Source organism: Lissotriton vulgaris, unplaced genomic scaffold (assembly GCF_964263255.1).
Source record: "Lissotriton vulgaris unplaced genomic scaffold, aLisVul1.2 SCAFFOLD_1284, whole genome shotgun sequence".
NCBI classification, from domain to species: Eukaryota; Metazoa; Chordata; class Amphibia; order Caudata; family Salamandridae; genus Lissotriton; species Lissotriton vulgaris.
This window is the reverse complement of record NW_028253053.1, coordinates 277,309-297,930: the sequence shown is the minus strand read 5'-3', so window position 1 is coordinate 297,930 and position 20,622 is coordinate 277,309. Positions and strand designations below refer to the sequence as shown.

Sequence of the window (20,622 nt, the reverse complement as noted above, 5' to 3'; positions counted from 1 at the left end):
AATGGGGGTTCGTATTAGCATAAGTATGTGTCCGTGGTTTTGCCGCTGTTGTCTCAGTTTAGTTTCAGTTGTTGTATAAATATTACTTCTGTACACAAGTCCAAGTTGGCGGGTCCACCCAAAACCCTGCTGTTATACAGGGCTCAGTGCGAGGACAGTCATGGACCGCTCTGGAAAATGCCTACTCAGGCATTTCACGATCTAGCCAGCTTTGGGCGATTATCCTTTTGTTTCTGAGCTACCGCAACTGTGACACTGTGACGCCAACATGTAATGCTATTATGTATAGGAATGTTTAATGGACATGCCCAGATAGTTGTGCTGAAATGGTTGAAGTTCATACTGTATTATGAAAACCCTAAAATGCCAATAAACCGATTTGACAAAAAATAACAATGCTCGTGAGACCATACAATACAACTCCACGGCTGTACATCACATTGGGAAATAATACAAATGTTAGCAGCAAATTACCCATCAGGGAAGCACAAGGGCCATCCAACGAATTTCGGAATGTATTTGAGGTGGGAGGAGTGGAGCATGACTGGGCTAAGCATTCTCCGGACCATTGCCTTCAAATATTAAAGCTATTTCCACTCAACGTACTTTAGGATGCCTCCCAAGTGTGTAATATGATGTCAGCCAGGAAATGTCCTTTTAATTACTTTATCTACACTAGATCTTGTTGAACCTTGTCCCAATTGTTTCTAGCCTGCACAACCTAACTTTCTTCACATCACGACTATTGTTATGCACCGCCAACAGATCACCTTTAAGGAAATTGTTTTTTTAAGGACTCCATGAGAATGCATGTGTGTTCTTGCTCTCTCGTGTGTTCTGCTCCCCTCTCAAATATCTTCCCCCTGACACTCCACATTGCTCCCTCCTTTCCCCAATAGCCCACTCCCTCATATGCGCCATCTCCCTTTTAATATATACCCCTTCCGATCTGTTTTGCTTTCTCTCTCCCCCACCTTGTCTACTCTTAACCCACCACCTTTTTTTATTTTTTTTATTATGCTTAACATCGTAAAAATACATTGACCTGGCCAGTATTGCCACTATGCAAGACATATCAACATTGCTAGTGCTGTTTTCTAAATGTCTGTCTTGGCCAGGAAGTGAACAATCTGCTGTAACTCCTTTTCTTGCCAGCATGAGGTCTGGAAGTAAGTGATGCATTAGCAAATATACTTTCTTTTTAGGCTTTTCCACCTTGCCCTTGTGTAGAAATAGACTTTTAACCACTAGAACAGAATCAGACCAACTACAGTTATAGCAAGGCCTTGACTTTATTTTTAGTGCAGTGGAATTCAGCTTCCAAATTGTAGTTTACTTCACAAAATAAATGAAAAACTCCCTTGCAGCACGATGAGCTTCAGCAAAAATAAAACTTACACTTTGTGGTTAGGAATAAATGCATCTGTAGTAATTAAACGTTTTCTTATAATGCTAAGCAATTCATGGCGACCTAAAATTTCAGTTCTATTTCCTTGTATAATTTTGTTAGATATGATGTAATTATGAGAATGTCTGTTCATAGTAAGACTTGGCAATGATGGGCTGTGACTCAAAGTTTATTTATTGTCTTTCAGCATACAATGCTGCAGCTAATAAAAGAAGCTGGTGGTCACAATGGAATGACACAAAGGGATGATTATCCAGTAACAGAAGTTCTAAATCAGGTTTGCCCTTCTACTTGGCGGGGTGCCTGTAAAACCGCTGTTCAATTATTGTTTGGCCAAGCTGGACTGGTAAGTCAAAACATTTGCTTGTAATCCTATGAATGTTTTCATACGTCTGCAGTTTTTCCATATGAGCTCCATAAAGTATCAGACTACTGCAAATATTGCTAAAATCCAGAGAAGAATTTGTTAAAAAAAGAAGTGAAAAAAAGTTAACTAAAAAACATACGCCACTTTGTACTGAGAGGCCTCACAGTCAGAGTGGGGTAATCCACTTGGATGTCTGAGTGGAGGAAACATCAATTGTGAGGGAGAAGACCAAGGCAGACCTCTTCTTTAGCCAGGCGCTGATCCCTGAGCTGTGCTGTAAAGAGGAAAACAGTGTAGAGAGCTTGCAAGAGTACAAGTAGTGACAAGTGTCGGATTCAGAACACACTTGTTAAACAGCTGACACCATGAAGTAGAGGAGCTTGTTATGAAAAGGAACATACCTTTTCAGGTGAGCACAGCGGGCCTGGTGGGGAGCTTGGGTGGGTTAATCCATGGGTAGAATGAAAACTGGCCGGTGACAATCCTGGGGTAGCTGTGTGGAACCATCCAGATGAGGGCTTCCCTGGGAGTCAGTTTTCCAACGACCCTAGGAAATGGGGGGCTGGGAGAGTTCTCAAAAGAGGACCCCTACCCATCCCCAGATGCTTTTGGAGGAAATAAGCTTGAAACCAAAGTAGCGTGTACTCTACAGCAGCAGAATAAACTATTTTGAAATGAAAAGCAACTGAGCACTACAAAGGGGCCAGTTTGGCTAACACTGCTGGCAAGGGTGGACCCGAAAGGGCACCAGGTCAATGACAAAACACATATTATGGAATATGGGAGGGGTGGGGTTGCACTTAATACCATTCAAAGATAAGCCACGTCCGAAGCACATAATGTGCAGAAAGATGACCGCATACCAAATTATGCCCCATGAGCAATAGAAGTGAGCAAATGAGTAGCATAATTGAAGGAACCAAGTCCGCATCCTTGAGAATCTATGGTAACGTGTATTAGATCAGCAGTTCCTCATCATTCAAAAGAACCAAGAGCCTTTAGAAAACTGCTCCAGGTGCGACAATAAACACATAGGGGAAATATGTCTGGAGCGGAGGGGAAAGGATATTATGAAAAGGATATGTATGAGACCTGTGAAAAACCATCTTGAAATGTTTATACAAAAAATGATTTTCGGGCTTGTAACTGCATTTGTAAAGGAATAAAGAGTCAAGTAATAATGAGGTTACCCCTTACACATTACTTGGGAGTGGAAAGAGGAACAATGGTATACAAATGTTCTTGCTTAAGTCTGTGTCATTCTTGGGATTGCATAAATGACGTCTGCCTGCACACGAGTGCCAGATAGCGCTAGATGAGCAGACACAGGAAATAATGGCAGGTGACAAAGTTGTTTGAACATTTGCAGAAGGTTAGTGCCGCAGAACTATCCAAGACAATGTGAATGTCAAACAGATGAAGAAGAGATGCACTCTGAGGAGGAAATTAACATTTAGAAGGAAGCCTGCTTTTTTTAATAGGGTGACATGGTGAGAGGGACTCCCAGAATTATGCATTACACTGTTACACTATATAAAACAAGTGGTTCTGTTGGGAAATAAAATTGCTTTGATCTGTGCATACAATGCAAAAGGAAATTTCAATTCGTTATCCACTAGTGATTTTTGAAAGAATGAATAAAACCTTATAGTGAGAACACACCACGAGAACAGAGGAATTTTTTCAAAGATAGAGTTCTCAACTCTTTTGTTATTTACATTGGAAATACATGTGGCTGTCATAAAAACATTGAATTACGGTGATACAGTAGTGACTGTAGTGAAGAATGAGTGACCTGTGGTGATACATGTGTACATGTGGTCAATGGTGCTTTACAGACATAACACACGAGTGACATAAATGTAGTGAATTCAAGAACTTATTTCTTTCTGTCCATTAGTTTGCACATGAATACAAGAACCCAGTATGATTTTTAGTTAGGGTCAAGAAGACCGTATGGACTAGTAGGACAGTAACGTCGACGTTTCGACCCTTTAACATAGCGCACAGTAATACGCGTCAAAAGCGGGTCTTCTTCAGGACTGTGAAGGGGGTGTGAACAGCCTATGGGTTTATTTAAAGAGAAATAGATCAGGTCGCTCCAATAGTCCACAGCACTATCATGTGTTATGCAGTAGCAAGGGATATGCTTACCGCAAGGTCCAAAAGATTAAGATCCGAGTACTATAATTGAAAGGGGGACAAAATTCAAAAGAATACATTTAATGGTGAAAAGGTAGTCGAGATAGTGTGGGTGGACCCACTACAAAGTTATAGCTGTCATTGGCCCTACCATGAACCCTGCTGAATGGTCAGGGTATATTGTGGTTCCAGCTTAATGTAAGCTAGTAGAATTCACCATTCGGTGTAATTCAGAAACCAGAGACCTCCACCATGAGGTTGTGGTCTACAAGGAGAAGAATGAAATTGGTATCCGGAAAACAAAGTGATTTAAATCAAGAAAAATGTATACGAACTGTGGGCAACGTTGTGAGGCATACCTTAGTTAAGGATTAATCTGTTGTGGCACATGAGCTCCACCAGCCGTTTGGAGTCGTGCGGTGCTGAATCTGCTTCAATATTAGATGCTGCCAATAGCGATCAATCACGGCGGGTTAAAAGGATTCATTTAGTTATAAATCCTGCTGGGATGTAAATGAGCAACTTTCGCTCGCTAATCACAAATGTCTCTAACCTCTGGAGACGTGCTGTGTGTTTCGTCTGACTGCACCAATGTCGAGTGTGGCCGCGCTGGATACTGTCAGTATATGACCGGTCACTGGCGTAAGCCTGCCTCGTCTGTCCACGTGTATGTGAAGGTGCAGCAGCTCAGCGAAGCTTGCATGAACGAATGGTGTCAAAGGGCATTCACTAGCTCAAAAGTAAAATACAAAGCCTGTAAAGGACTAGTCTGTTTTTATCGGCTATTAGTCCTGTCGGGTATAGTGAGTAAAATGATGTATTGTAAGCAAAACTCTTCCCAAATGTATGTTATAATCTGTGACAATGTAAAAGTTAGATATAAAAGACACTCAATGTAATGTTTATTGATTGATTATTTAAAATCTTTACCAAAAGAGAATGCACAATATAACATTTCATTAATAGAATACAGTAAAAGGGCGATAATTTTAAAAATAAGCGATAATTTCATAATGTTAAAAATTCAGAAATATAAACAGTATAATAATTAATATTTTAAAAATTCCAGTTTTCTCCATGCACTTGTTAGGAATTTTGAGAGAGCAGAGTTAATATGTATATCTTCCAAGCAAAGACACTGGATTAGTGCTTGTCTACATGTCCTTATTGATCTTTTGTTAAAGTGCCTTTTTAATAGTGTTAATCTTTCATTTTTTTAGTTCTGGGCAGAGGCATAATAGATGTATGATATTTTCTTCTCCTGTATTACACAGCCGACATGATATATTGTTTTCAAGCTTTTTCCATGGCAGTGCATGAGATTCTCTAGGCAGGATTCCGAACCGGGCTTTCATGAATATATTTTTATATTTCCAGGTCCAAGCTGTATTCAAATATTGTTGCGGAATCTTTTTTTTATAGCTATTTATTATAGACCAAGCATGTTTCCTTTTGACCAGGGACTCTTTGTCACTTATTATAGATAGAATATCAATTGTCTTATTTACAATTTTTTTTAAAGATTCCTGAGGAATAGTGGTCATCCAAATTTCCTTCAGCCCAAATTCATCCAAAGCCTTCTCAAGATACTTCCAAACAGATAGTTTATTATTGCCCTCTACTTCTTTCCATAAAAGCTCTGAGATTAAATTGTCCTTGTCATTTTTTACCCTATACCATACTTTAATTGTGTTACCCATCCGAGCATGTAGTTGGTTATTCAAGCCAAATTCTAGTCTAATTTGGGACTGTGAGGCATTTTTTGGTAAACAGAAAAGAGATCGAAATGTTTTCGAGATTTCTTTGTTTAATGTTATTGCGTCCTTTCCGTTCAATGCTTCACTGCCGTAGGTTAGGGAAGGTAACAATTTTGCAGATATGACCTCGAGTAGCGGCTGGTAGGTTAAGTTACTGGTGGATTTTTTTATCATACCAAATGCACCTGTTAGGGAGTTCGCCTTCCGGGTAATGTCCAATATCTGGGGTTTGAAGCTACCATTGTCATCAAAAACCAGTCCTAGGTATCTATAGATTTTTGTTTGCTCCAATTTTTCTTTACCTAAGAACCATTTCATATTGTATTTCCTTCTTAGATTTTTTGAGACAACCATAACTTTAGATTTGGATTTGTTTATTACCATTTTATTTTTTATTGCGTACTCCTGTATACGTGTAATTAACCTTTGCAAGCCTACCTTCGTTCTACTTAAAAGAATAACATCATCTGCATATAGCAAGTTTGATATGTGCTTATCTGCAAGTTTAGGTGGATGGGCATTTATCTTATTCAGTGTTTCAGTTAAATCAGTTAAAAACAAATTAAATAATAACGGTGCCAATACGCAGCCTTGCTTCACGCCGCCAAGAGTTGGTATTTCCTTAGTTAATGATCTGCCGTTCCCAATACGAACTTTGGCCCAAGTTTTTGTATACAAGAGACTGATCAAATATATTAAAGGCTGAGGAATCCCTTGTGCTTGTAACTTTTTCCATAAAAGATCTCGGTCGACACAGTCAAAAGCTGATTTAAAATCAACAAAACATAGAAACAGTGATTCGCCCTTTAAGATTGCCTTTTCCATTAAAATAGATAGTGCCAGGATATTGGAGGTAGTACCAAGTCCTTTAATGAAGCCGGTTTGATTTGGCGGGAGGATGTTGTTCTTTTTCACCAAGTCAGATAAGATTGTTAGCAGATAGGCTGCAAAAAGTTTTGCATCAGTGTCCTGTAGCGTTATTAAACGGTAGTTTTCAGGAAGCGCCCAGTCTCCTTTTTTATAAATTGGGGATATTAAGGAGCCTCTCCAGCTTTCAGGTATCTCCCCTTTACTAATTATTTCTTTAAAGACCTTTACAAGTACTTCGGCCCATGTTTCCGGATCATCTTTGTATATAGAAAAGGGTATCCCGTTCGGTCCTGGTGCTCCATTTTTCTGCTTCTTTATTATTTTAACAATCTGCTCCTGTGTTATCTCCATGACTTGTTCTTGATTTGTTATTGCGGTTTCATTCCATGGGCTATGGTCTTCAATTGCCTGTACTGCTGGATGGGGATTTAGATGATGGCTTAGAAAGTGTACCTATTCTGTTTCAGTCAATACTGATGAGACTATTGCTTTATCCGGCCTATTTAGGGTATTAACCATCTTCCATAAAAGACACTCTACTAAGTACAACTGTCCCCATGTGTATGATATAACCTGTGACAATGCATACATCAGATATAAAGATACTTTCGTTATGTAATACATGTAACATTACACGTACATGCATGAATTTGTTGTTTATGTATTTTCTTTTTCAATGCACAAATAGTGTCCGAATAGTGGTCCACTAAGAGACAGCAGCTGTTCATATTTTCTGCTAGATCCCTAGAACTGGTGTCACAGTACACCGTCATTTAGTTGAAAATGTCCCTGTGTATCTGTGAACTAAAAACAAACCTCCATATTGCTATGTATCCTTGAACCATAAACCCACCTTGATTATTCCAATTGAAGTTGACACTGCGCCATCTATATTAGTTTATAACTTCCAGATGCCTATATTTGACCGTCACGGAAAAACTAGTCCTTTACCGGTTTTGTTTTTTGTTTATTTTTATTTTTATTGATTTTCCAAATACAATCATGAGACATTGTTCACACTATATGGCAATTGCGATGGCATTTGATAATCAGACCGCATACTACACAATTCCATAGCTTAGCAGGCTGGTTGTATCCAATAACATCTTGCTAGTGGTCAACACTTTCAACCAACCCATTTCAAACCCCCCAGTGTTGCACTTTCTAGAAGTAAGATCCCGAATTTATCGAACACATTTGCCCCCACTTAATCAGCATACAGCACTCAAAATAATTTGAGAGAACCTGGTCCAACCTCATGCAACTAATCAGCAGAACTTTTCGCCCTTGTCTCTTGGTCAACAGTCTCAATTGACGTAGTATCCCCTTCCCTGGTTGCCATATATGTTTTGTACAATGCCCAGAAGTTCTTGGGTCTACTATGCGGTGAGAGAAGATCACTGAAGTTCTCAGTTTGCTTGCTGCAGTACACCATGTCTCTCAACCACCGAGCTATTGTAGGGGTTGAGCCACGTAACCAACACATCACCACCCTGTGCCTAGCGTTTGGTATCGACTTAGAGTAGCCCAACCGGGCCAGTGTCGGCTCTGGGGAAAGCTGCAAATCAGTTAATTGCCCTATCTCTTTAAAGACTAAGTCCCAAAATGTGGATATCCCTGGACAGAGCCAGGTCAAGTGGAACAAGCATTTGCAATGCAATAGGTCTCGCATTAGTAAAGTTAGAGGAATTAGTATTGTAAATGACAATTTTTTTATTTATGTTTTTGTTTTGAAAATAGCGAAATTAATAACTTTGTCATTTACAATGCCAATAGTGTTAACTTTTGCAAATGTGACACCTATAGCATTTGTAATGCAACATATGTTGTATTTACGTGACTTAGCTGTATTGATATTACAAATAACAATGGCTTTTAATTTTTTTAAATAATTAATACTTAAATAAAAGTGATTGTAATTTATAATGGCAATGGCTTAAACTTTTGTAAAGAACTTTTGTGAAGATTATGTTCAGTGTATTTTATTGTGACGAAAATCCAAGAACAGAAGTGAAATATTAACATCTTTTTGTGACATTTTTAATAAAGCTTGATACATTGAGAGAACATATTTGAACCAGTTGTTGTTGAATGGTTGCGCAGATTGATGCTGGGGTGGCGCTGAGTGATGCTGTGGTGGTGCTGAGTGATGCTGGGGTTGCGCTGAGGGATGCTGGGGTTGCGCTGAGGGATGCTGGGGTGGCGCTGAGTGATGCTGGGGTGGCGCTGAGTGATGCTGGGGTGGCGCTGAGTGATGCTGGGGTGGCGCTGAGTGATGCTGGGGTGGCGCTGAGTGATGCTGGGGTGGCGCTGAGTGATGCTGGGATGGCGCTGAGTGATGCTGGGGTGGCGCTGAGTGATGCTGGGGTGGCGCTGAGTGATGCTGGGGTGGCGCTGTGTGATGCTGGGGTGGCGCTGTGTGATGCTGGGGTGGCGCTGAGTGATGCTGGGGTGGCGCTGAGTGATGCTGGGGTGGTGCTGAGTGATGCTGGGGTGGTGCTGAGTGATGCTGTGGTGGTGCTGAGTGATGCTGTGGTGGTGCTGAGTGGATAGGTGCTGGATGGATGAGTGTATGGATGAATGCATGCATGGATGGGTGCTTGAATGCATGGCGGATGAATGGATGCATTGCGGATGGATAGATGCATGCATGGATGCATGGATGGATGGGTGGGTGAATGGATGGTGGATGGATGGATGCATGGATGGGTGTATGCATCAATGGGTGGGTGGGTGGATGAATGAATGAATGTTCAGGCTCGCAGATGGGGAGGGGGAGTAGGCATATGGGTTGTGAGTGAGCGCGCATGTATATAAAGAGAACTATAATCAACAGTCTCTTCTTTGTCTTCTTTGCGTGAAGACATTTAAAAAATTTTTATATTTGTATCTTTTATCAAACGCATGTAATCCAAAGTCCTTATGTTTTGCAACTGGTTCTTATGTAAAGCGCTCTGACACCTTCGGGTAAAGTTCATGCTATATAAAATCGCATTAAGTAAAACTTTACCCAAAAAATCCACCCATCATCCATTTGGGCCTAGGCTTAAGTTGTAGGGCTCAAAGCAGACAGAGAAGGGACAGTTTACGAAGTCGAGGCAGGGCGGGTAGTTTAGGGATGTAGGGAATGGAGTTCAGGGCTCAGGAAAGGGGGGCTGGGGTCGGGGTAGTTTTGTGGGCAGGGTAGGGGGGGAAGGGATAGTTTGCAGGCCAGAGGGCAGAAGGACACCAAAAACGAGGGATACAGAGGGCAGAAGGGCACGAAAAACAAGGGGAAAACGATTGAAACAGGACAGAAGGACACAAAAACGAGGGATAGAAAGAGCAGAAGGACACAAAAAACGATTGAAACAGAGGGCAGAAGGACACAAAAAACGAGGGATACAAAGGGCAGAAGGACACAAAAAACGATTTAAACAGAGGGCAGAAGGACACAAAAAACGAGGGATACAAAGGGCAGAAGGACACAAAAAACGATTGAAACAGATGGCAGAAGGACACAAACTAGGCAATTATTCATAAGATATAAGTGCAAAGCGGTAATAGCTAATGAAAACATTCATCAATATATTTTTTTTAAATATTGCATGCAAGGATTTTGTTGTGACAAAACCATAAAGAGCAACGAATAGCAAAGCAAGATTGGAATTCTACCTTTCAAAAGTCCTCAAATAACTGCTCCTCTCCCATTCGTATTTCCTTCTCTCCTCCAGTATTACCTCTGGGATACCATGGTGTTCTTCAACTGCAGGCCATTGACCTGTAGAAAAGGCTCTAAACGTTCCCCCTCCAAATAATGAAGTGGATGGTGCCTCACTCGATGCGCAGAGAAAGGGCGTAGGGGGGGGGTGCAAGATTTGCACTGGGAGGGCTAAAAGCGAACTAGGAGAGCACAGCAAGAGAGTAGCCGACTTTAAAGCTTGAAGGTGGGCTGGCAATGTAAAATATATATATATATATATATATATATATATATATATATATATATATATATATAATATATATAAAGCGTCAGGTGTGTAGCGCTTGTTTCGAGGGAGATGGCTGCCCATATGTTTGCACCACAGAAATGAAACATTTCATGTGATGATGCCCACTATGTATAGGGAGACAATGCAAAGCAAATGTAAACACTGAAATAATGGCCCGGCCTCTCTTGTTGGTGATTAGGGGTCGCTGCCGCACTGCTTAAAAAATGTGAATAATGTAAAAATAGAGCTGGGTGGGTCCTGTGGCCGCCTTTGTTTAGGATTAAGAGCGGCTGCTTTAAAAAACTAGTTTCTAATTTCAACCCTCTGCTCGTTGTTGGCATTGCACAAACACCCTCTCCTCTGTTTTTATGTGTAATTCGACGCGTTTCTTGCTTTCCCCCTAAGAGATCCCTTCAAAAAGTTATTGTGCAGTTTTTTTCGGCTACCTTGCGGCTCCTCTGTGATTTGCAATGTTTTCCGCGCACCCGCTGCCATTCGCGCGCATGAGGGCCACTGAAGGATGCTGTTGAATAATAAATGTTTGTGTTGCTCGACAGCATATCTTGTTGACAGCCGCACTTTCAAATAACGTGGTCTTGAAACTGCTTTTGACAAGTCACCTCCCACGTCATATGGAACTGCCAAGCAGCTGTGACACGTGTAAACATCACCGTGACACCTGCGTGTACATGCCGGATCCCGTGTTCACTCACCTTGACGTAACCTATATAAGACACTCCTCGTGCTCGTGGGAGAGGCCGAGCTGGTCTTCGAGGCGCACACTGGAGTGAACACCTTTCCCTTCAGCTCCGATGTACTTGCTCTTTGCTGCTGCACAGACTGCACATCTCAACAATGAAGCTTTACTAGGAAGCATTTGGGCCCTTTCACTAGGACAGGGAGACATGGATCCTGACGGGTACACAGGGCAGGGCACTGATACAGGGCTTTGAGATGAAGGCAAAAGTGATAGGCAAGCAAGAACGCAGGAGACGAGATGACCCTGGGACAGAGGTAACCAGATACTAAGAATATACAAAAAGACAAACAAATGAATCAGTGAGATAGAGGGAAACACAAACAGACCGAGGGACAATGAGACAGGAAGACAAATAAGTAGATAAAAGAGGCGGGGGGGGAAGACGAGCATATCGGGAGTAGATAAAGACAAATGTTGGTGTGCGAGGCTTGGTGTGCGAGGTTTCCTTTCAAGTTGAAAGCCGTGGAAAACTAGATGTGCCGGCCGGCCAGCAGTGAATAATTAGGGGGGAGAGAGGGGAGGTGCTGGGGAACAGATGGCCGTGAAGAAGGGGGCGGGGCAGCGGAACCCTTTGAAGTCACGGCCTGCGGCCGTGAATAAGTGACGGCGGGGGGGCGGGGCAGCGGAAGCCTTCGATTGCTGCTGGCAGGGGGAAGCCTGTGGGGAAATGCAAGCTTGTGCACGAAGGAGCTTGTGGTCACGTGATTTCACGTGAACTGTTGAGAATCCGGATTTTAAAAAGTCAGCTTTTGGGTTGACAACAATAGGTTCGAGTAAACTCGACCTAAAAAAGCATTTACAATGCAATAGGTCTTGCAGCATTTAAGTTTGAGTTATTGGCATTGTGTATGACAATGCGTTGCATAAAATTTTTAGCAAACTTTGAATTGGTGAGCAGTGAGAGTGTGTGCAAGAATATGCTGTTGCTCACAGCTGTTATTGGCAGACTGTGAACAGACACAGTTCTGAAGACTGCTTGACATTTTTTGTCAAAGAGAATGAGTGGTTCTTTAAGGAACTACTGTCAGATCTCAGCAGACAGAGAGGTCGGGAGGTAATGGGAGAAAGAATGATCATGACTGTGGGCGCTGAAGCATAGACCAGTGTTGGGAGTGTGAGGTGCAAAGCAAAAAATAATAAATAGAGGAGAGGACAGCATGGTGGATAGAGCAAGGAAGAAGGCATGACTGAGGAGGAAATGGTGAATGAGGGCGGGAGCAAGAAGTGATAAGCGCTCGCTTCAGTTTGTTCAATTGGATGACCCTTGTCCTGTACGAAAAGCACAGATGCCAGTATCTGACAAACAAAGAGGGAGAGTTAAATGGGGAAAATGAATGTCCCTACCCATCGGCCCAATGCTTTATTGTTCATTAAGCAACTCAGGGCGTGCCATTGTCCCTTAATATCTATTAAGAAATACAAACATAGAATAATCTTAAACTAATGTGTGGCGAGGTCAACAGATGAACTGTACGCACAGTAGAAGTCATTGCAGACAAAATAAATAAAGACAGTGACCTCTGATGCTCCAACACATCTGGAAGGTCACAATAGAGTGGAAACAGATGCTACAGTCTCAACTTTTCATAGTCTTGCTTTACAACAGAGTAACTCCGAGTATGTTACTAAACCTAGCAATGAGTCTTTTGGTGAGGGAAGGTGCGCTTAAGTTGAGAGAATTCTCCACTTTGCACCGAGTGCACTGCCTAGTAAGAGCTCTTTCATTGTGTCCTTGAATACTCGTAAGACGTTGCTATTCGGGGTGCTGGCTCACCAGATTCACGTGCAGCCACTGAAAGGTTGTTTTTTGTTTTGTTTCTTTAACATTAGAATTTGTAACTCGCTGACTTCTTTTTTCCTTTCACTTTTCTTTTCCATGCTAGATCTAGATATGACTGTGAGTTATGATGCAGGGAGTAATATGTGAAGGTGTAATACTGCTTTCTTTTGCCTGGTCCGGGTAGTTCTCAAGTTTAGGTGAAAAGCAGCTCCAGTAAAAAGCACTCTCAACACCAGCGACACTCTAAATTTGCTCACCTCAAATGTCTGCTTTTCTATCAAAGTCTTTAAGATATGATGTGATCAAGGTCTTCGGACTGAAACGCGTTATGGCCGACTTCTGAATAAAGAAGAAATTTGAGCACTTACTCTGTGGTCCATGCCTGCTTTCCCCAACAGGAGAGGCTTTGGAGGAGGCAGATTCTTGGGATAGATTCTATATATATATATATATATATATATATATATATATATATAATACACACACACATCGGAAGTCCTCACTGAGTAGTTATGGTACAGCCGCACTTTCCATTCTTACAGCTGCCACTGGGTAGTTATGGTACAGCCGCATTTTCAATTTAACAATGCATTTTTTAATTTGCTTAAAGCTTATGCCTTCCTGGGCTGACTGCCATGAAGCTTGGCAGTTAATTCTGCATTTCGACATAGCAAGATGTACAAAGGGAAAACAATTATGGGGTGGTGAAAAGTGTATAAGTTTCCATTTTTGGTCCCATAGAAACTTTTGCCAAAAGACAGAGCAAAAACCGCAAAACAGATCACCACAAAATTAGTGCAAGCATAGGACTTTACCCAGAAAGCCTACTTCTTTTATTTTATATGTAAACATCAGGGGAAGGTCCACTTGTGACTAGCACGTATGCTTTGTTTTAATGGCTTATTTAATACATGTCTTTGCTACAGAACTAAGCTCATTTTTGTCTTTCCATTGCATTTCAAATCTGTATTTGTTTCAGTGTCTCTAATGAATTACATCGTATGTTAACTGTCTTTGTTGTATGATAGCTTGGATGGCCAAGGATAGCTGCTAGACCTTTGCGGGTTCGAAATTGCGAATAACCGCAAAATCGCCTTAGCCTTTCATCCTTCCAAGTTCAATAACACGAGCGCCTGACAGCTGACTGACAGCAGTGAGAGGAAGGGGTCTGTGTGTATGTTACAGACCGAAGTTCCCACAGACCCCAGATGCCTCCAACTCGCCTCTGCTGCCTCGGATGCTCTCTGTGTGGTCCAGCCCAGACTGTCTTTGTTTGGTTAACCCCCGAGACCTGCGCTGGAAAAAAGCACAAGCTATTTTCACATATCAGGATATGAATCCAGCCCTTCAGGCACCAAGTTTAAACCTTTATTATTCTGCCCGCCGGCGAAAGCCTATGTTTATTTGTTCGTCTTTCGGGGGCTTCGCTCTGCAGCGTCGGGAAGCAGGGGCTGCAGGGGGCTCGGGGCTGGAGGTGGACAGACTGGGGGGGGGCATCCTGTGTATCCTGTAGATGCCGAGCTCGCGGGGGGGGCGGTCAGTGTGTGAGGTCTACTGAGAAGGACCAATACAAGCGACATTGTGCAACCATGCTAAACAGGTAACCGGAACAGAACGGCCACAATCATGTAAATCGCATATCTCCCATCTCTGCATATTTAAAATGGATTATGTTGTTTTTAGTTGTTTCCCGTGACAATTTTCTGTCTACAACATTTTCCTTCTTGAAATATCATCCACGTGTTTCAATGCAAGGCACTACCCCCATCCTCTGTTCTGCTAAATCTACCGATATATAAAAAATTGGCATCGAGGGCCTTGTGTAAAATAATAGCCTTTTCAGGATCTAAAACGTGCATTTACAGTCCACTTATAACATTAATTGCTGCCCCATCCGGCGATGTATCCAGTGTGTTAGTTTAGCACTACACAGTAACTTGAGTCAACTAAGCACCGTCTTATTACCAATAAGGTGTCCATCATAGGAGAAACGCACTTCAAACACGGGCCTTAATCTCAAAATGCCAGTCGTGTTTCAAGGGGGTGAACAAGATAACCTGTATAAAACAAGACGGACATAGAGCTCAGGAACTCTACACCAAGGACTGCGCCGGTGGTCAGGCTCTCACGGGAAGGTAAGAAGCAGCGGCGCCAGCGAGTCTTCTGTGCCCGGGGAAGCGTGTGGCTAGGGGGAGCACTGAATCGTGGGTGAAGAGCGATGACTGCTAGAGGGGAGAGCAGACATGGGGACTGTGGCTCTGTGTGTGTGCACATGGGGAGAGCAGACAGTGGGGACTGTCTCTCTGTGTGTGCGCATGCGTGGATCTTGGAGCTTTCCAGGAGAGGAGACAGGAGCTGGCCACAGCGAGCGCGTTGACGTGCGCGTGGCCCGCTCAATTCCGAGCGCGCTGCTAGCTCCTGTCCCCTCTCCTGGCAAGCATAGTCGCTCACAATAGGTCTCTGGCGAGACCGCGCTTTCGCGCGGTTCAACACCAGGAGACTTAAAAATCAGCCAGCTGTGCACTGCAACGCTTGCAATCCGCCCGTCCCGCAGACCATACCTACATAGCGTCATTGATGTCCCTGCCCAAGTCTCTCTGCCAATGATTTTCCCTATAGCCCATGGTCAGTTTGTTTATTTTAGACACTAGTCAGTCTTTATGACATAGGATAGGGAGGTCAGTTCCGGTGGCTCCGCCAAGTCGCTACCCAGGATATTCAGCAGTGCGTGTCTCCATCTCTCCCCAGCTCTTTGCTCCCCTCCCCTCAAAGAGGTTCCTTATTGTCCGCACCCCAATTGAATTAAGAGCTCAAGTAACTCCCTGATCCCTGCACGGGGATAGCCAGTGGCACCAATCCAGCGGGGAATAAAAGATGGCACCGGCCTGCAGCTTTAGGAGGTGGCGCCAGACATGTTTTGTCACGTTCACTGAGTCTATTATCCCCGTCCTACGACTCGCAGGCGTAAACAGGACTGCTGGCAATGGGGGACACCACAACTTTCTCTATGCCTAGGTGGGGCGTGCCCAGGAAGCTGCGCATCCACTGGAAAGCGCACACAATCTGGGCTGACCCATAATATAGGTCCAAATCAGGGGCGCCCAGCCGCCCCATATGGTATGGCAATGTAAGTACGTTCCAGCTGGCCGGCACATGCTTGCCAGCCCATGCCATCTTGATCATCAAACTGTGAGCTGACGAAAATAGGAACAAGGGAGAACCAAAGGAATATTTTTAAAGAAAAACAAAAAACGTGACAATATTTCCATATTCATAATGGAAAAACTGCCCAGCAAGGATAGTGGCAGCCGAATCCACCTTTCCACATCGTCTTCTAATTTGCTAAATGCCACCCCATAGTTTTCACTGACTACCACTTCAGAGTCCATATGAATCTTAATTCCTAGATACCTCACTGGTTCCGTTGACCACCGCAACAGATAGTCCGGTTAGAATGGGGTCGTGGCTGGTGTGAGGGGGAATATTATAGACTTTGGCCAGTTAACACGTAGCCCAGATATCGCTCCAAATCTCACCACTTCACGCAATACTGGGGAAAGGTTGTGTTCCGAGTCCCGTACATATAGTAGGGTATCGTCTGCATAAGTTGATACGATCAACTCGTAATCCGGAAATCATATACCCCGATATCTGTGGTATTCGCGTAACCCACAGGCTAAAGGTTCAACCACCAATGCACACAATATTGGCGACAGAGGGCAACCTTGTTGCTTGCCTCTAGTAACCTGTAGAGTATCCATCACCAGGTTGCCAATTTTAACTCTAGATGTGGGTGCGTTATAGAGTACCCCAATTAGCTGTAGGAAAACACTTCCCAATCCCATCCTAGTACGGACCTCCCGCATGAAGGGCCATTCAACAGAGTCGAAAGCTTTCTCAATGTCGATAACAACTGCTACCGCCAGGCGAGTGTGCTGTATCGTACCAAACACCATCCTTAAATTGTAAGTTAAGTTTCTACTTGGAACAAAACCCGCTTGCTCTGGCGCGACCAGCAGCGAGGTGAGAGGGACAAGTCTGTTCGCTAAAATTTTCACACATATTTTTGTGTCTACGTTGATTGAGTGTGGGCGATAGGAGCAACACTCGTCCGGTGGCTTGTCCGGCTTCAGGATAGTGACAATTATCGCATCTCTCATCGAGGGAGGCATAATACTTGTCACACACACACGTCGTCAAAGGGTGTAGCCAAGTGCGGTACTAGCATGTCCTGGAAAGCCTTCTAAAAAGATACTGTGAGGCCGTCCACACCAGACCCACTACCCGATTTCATGTCCGACAGTGCTGTGGTGATTTCATCTACTTCTAGAGGTCGCATAACATATTCGTGTTGTTTGTCCGTAAGCCAAGGTAGCTTTATATGCATTAAATAGTCCAAAATGTACGCCTCAGTGCCACTATTGCAAGTGGAGTATAGCTCAGAATAGTATTACTGAAACCTGCGTGCTATGGTGGTTTCTTCTGTCAGTAGGTCTCCCTCAGCTGTTTTAATCTCAGCAACTATTTTGTTGTCCCGTCACTTTTTAAGAAAGTGAGCCAAGATCGCACCCAGCCGTTTGCCTTCACCATACGTGCGGGCAGTGGCATATTTACCGAGGTGTTTTATTTCCACGTCAGCTGTGTCATGGTATTCTTCTAATTGCATTTCAAACTAGCCCATCCTTGAGATTCTCAAGAGAACGCTCCAGGTCTACAAGTCACTTACGGATCGCTTTAGGCACCCCAGAGTGTTTGGTCATAGTGATACCCCGGATATATACTTTGAACGCCTCCCAAACCACTTGAAAGCTATCCACCGACCCAAAGTTACTGGCAAACTATGTTTCAATCGGTTCCGCCAGTTCCTCCTTAAAAACGGCGTCTAGCAGAGAGTAAGGAAGGAACCTCCATGTAAAAGGGGGGAATAATTTTCTGTGGGGCATCTAGTGCTAGTAGTATCTGGAAATTGTCAGAAAGCATGCGGGGGAGCACTGCACAGGCTCAGGTCCGCTCCAGCAACTGTCTGGCTGCCAGCCAATAGTCTAATCGAATATGCAAATCATGATGTGCTGAGTGATGCGTATACCCCCCTTTTTCTGGTATCGCTAACGCCACATATCACACAAGTCAAACTGAACTATAGCGTCCTCCACGGTACGCGCAGCTGCCATGATATGCCTCACCAGCCCTCCTGGCCTGTCCCTTTGTGGGTTAAGTACTAAATTGAGGTCTCCTCCCCAAAGCAGTTGCACTTCCCGGTACATATGAACCTTTTCAGACAATCTAGGGTAAAAGCTGGGATTATCAAAATTTGGGCTGTATATGTTAACTATAATGGAATTTCATTCCTTTCCCCCCTACATCTGGAGATCACATATCGCCCTTCCCGGTCTGTGTCATCTGGTTCGGGTTTAAGAGTAATTTTAGGATTCGCCCGCGTTAGCACACCACACACGTGCGTGGTGAAACCCGCAGCATGTATATTTCCCTGCAGTCCCCTGGAGCGCAGCATAGGGCTATTGAAGCTGAGTTGCGTCTCCTGCACTAAGGCAACATCAATTTCATGCCTTGCCAAGTAGGCCAGGAACTTTCTAAGTTTCCTGTGGTCGTTGAGGCCTCGAACGTTCCAAGTGAGCGCTCAAACCGTGCTATGCACTGCACTAATGCTGGGCTGGCTGTGATCTGTAATGGGGGGGGTGTAGTGCCTGCATCTTGTAACCTGCTGCATATACCTATCAACTGTGCCATTACCATACAAAAGAATGGAAACGGTGTGAAAGTTGCCATACATTCTTAGTCTCAATCCCTTCCCACCCACGCCAGGCGTACTTCAACTGTACCAGGACGGAATACCGCAAACAGTTCCCCGTTTGCCATCTGAGAGCTCAGTGGCCCAAAACATAAAATATCTGAATGCCCCCACCCCCTCCTAATGTTACTCCCAAGGTGTGTGGCACACTCGTGGGCGGATGTTGCCCTTCTAGGATGATGTTGTGACCTAACCACACTGGGTTCTCCCCCCGCACGCCCTCTAGAAAATTTTGCGCATCTGCTATGGAATGCCCCTGCATCATTGTGTTGTTTCTTACAATCAATGACATAACATAACTCTCACTGAGTGCCGACCACATTGAACATGACACTATAACATAACTGTCTCTGTGGCACTCTCTGAGTGTATGTCGCTTATGCAATTAAGCATTCGCAATGGATTCCCTTGACCCCCCCCGGATCCCTCCTGTAATGGCCCTCTTATCTGTAACATGTGCAGTCCAATGGTCAGTCCTGATCACCTATTCCCCCATCAGGGGCCTCCTCCCAGGGGATCTGCTCCGGGCTGCAGTGCTTTTCTTTAGCCCACTCCATCAGGGCTTTCTGCAGAGCTTTAGGATCTGTGAAGATTTGCGACTGGCCCTGCCGATTGACGGATACAGCATGGCATAGTCCAAATTTTGATCTCGTACTTGGCGCTTCAGAGGCGCAAACTGCCTGTGCGCCTCCTGCACCTGAAACATGAAGTCCGGATATAAAGAGATACTGAAACCCTAATACTGCAGTGCCGGTTTCTCCCTGGCAACCTTCAGCGCCGGGTCCCTGTGTCGGTGGTTCAGCAGTTTCACTATTATTGGCCTTGGAGGAGCGCCTGGATCAGGGCGAGGACCCAGGGAGCAGTGTGCTCTTCTCAACCACGAATATGGCAGAGAACCTCTCACTTCCCAGCAGTGTTATCAGCAGCTTCTCGACAAATTTTTCCATGTTGCCGATCTGTGTCCATTCCGGAAGACCTGTGATCCGTAAATTGTTTCGGCAGCACCATTCCCATGTGCTTGTGTTCAGTGTCCATTGTAGTCTGTGCTTCCTCAACTTCTGTGACCTGGCATTCCGCCATATCCAGCCGTTCAACCTGTTTATCCATTCGCTCTGACATTCTGTCCATCCAAATGAGAGGTAGTCTGTTTTAGTCCCCAGTAGAGATAGGCTATTCTGCAAATCTTTATCCATCGCAGCAAGCATGTTGCATATATCTTCATCAGCCTCCTTGTGGGTCTGTTCCTGCGCATTATCACCATAGTCGGTGAGGGTCTCCTTCGTTTTTGATTTCCTTTGATCAAATGTAAATTTGGGCTGACTCTTGTCCACTCTACCCATCGCGGCGGGATTGAGACGGCTACTAATGGGCTGTGTCCGTTGGTCAGCAAGCTGGATATCAAATGACAGACAGCACACTCAAAGTTATTACTTCCGCTTCTGCCCGTTGCTACAGGCCAGTGAACTGATCAGAGTGCAGCAGCCACTCGGGTAGGCCTTTCCACAGGACGACTGTTGAAAGCTATCATGACTATTACATCGACCAAGCACCACAGCTTCTCCATCCACACAAGCAACTGGATGAGCCAAAAGGAGTCAGGAAATGGACCAGGGTACGGAGGGACCCTCCCAGTGGGCAATCACAGTCACTGTCTCCATATTCAACTTTGACCGCGAGTCTCCTCCGCCCAAGATAGTGTCCAGCTTAAGCTCTCTAAGCAGGGCATTCAGTTTTAAGAGGCACACAGCCGGCCTCTCC

The 20,622-nt window shown here is 44.1% G+C and overlaps 1 protein-coding gene across 1 annotated transcript in view; it reads left to right on the top strand.

Moving 5' to 3' along the window:
- Positions 1–20,622, top strand: part of GARRE1 (granule associated Rac and RHOG effector 1) — a 553,275-nt gene that overhangs the window by 314,988 nt on the left and 217,665 nt on the right. The window contains exon 6 of the mRNA XM_086951262.1: positions 1,596–1,754. Within this exon, the coding sequence (XP_086807388.1) occupies positions 1,596–1,754 (159 nt within the window). The remainder of the gene's footprint in view (positions 1–1,595; positions 1,755–20,622) is intronic.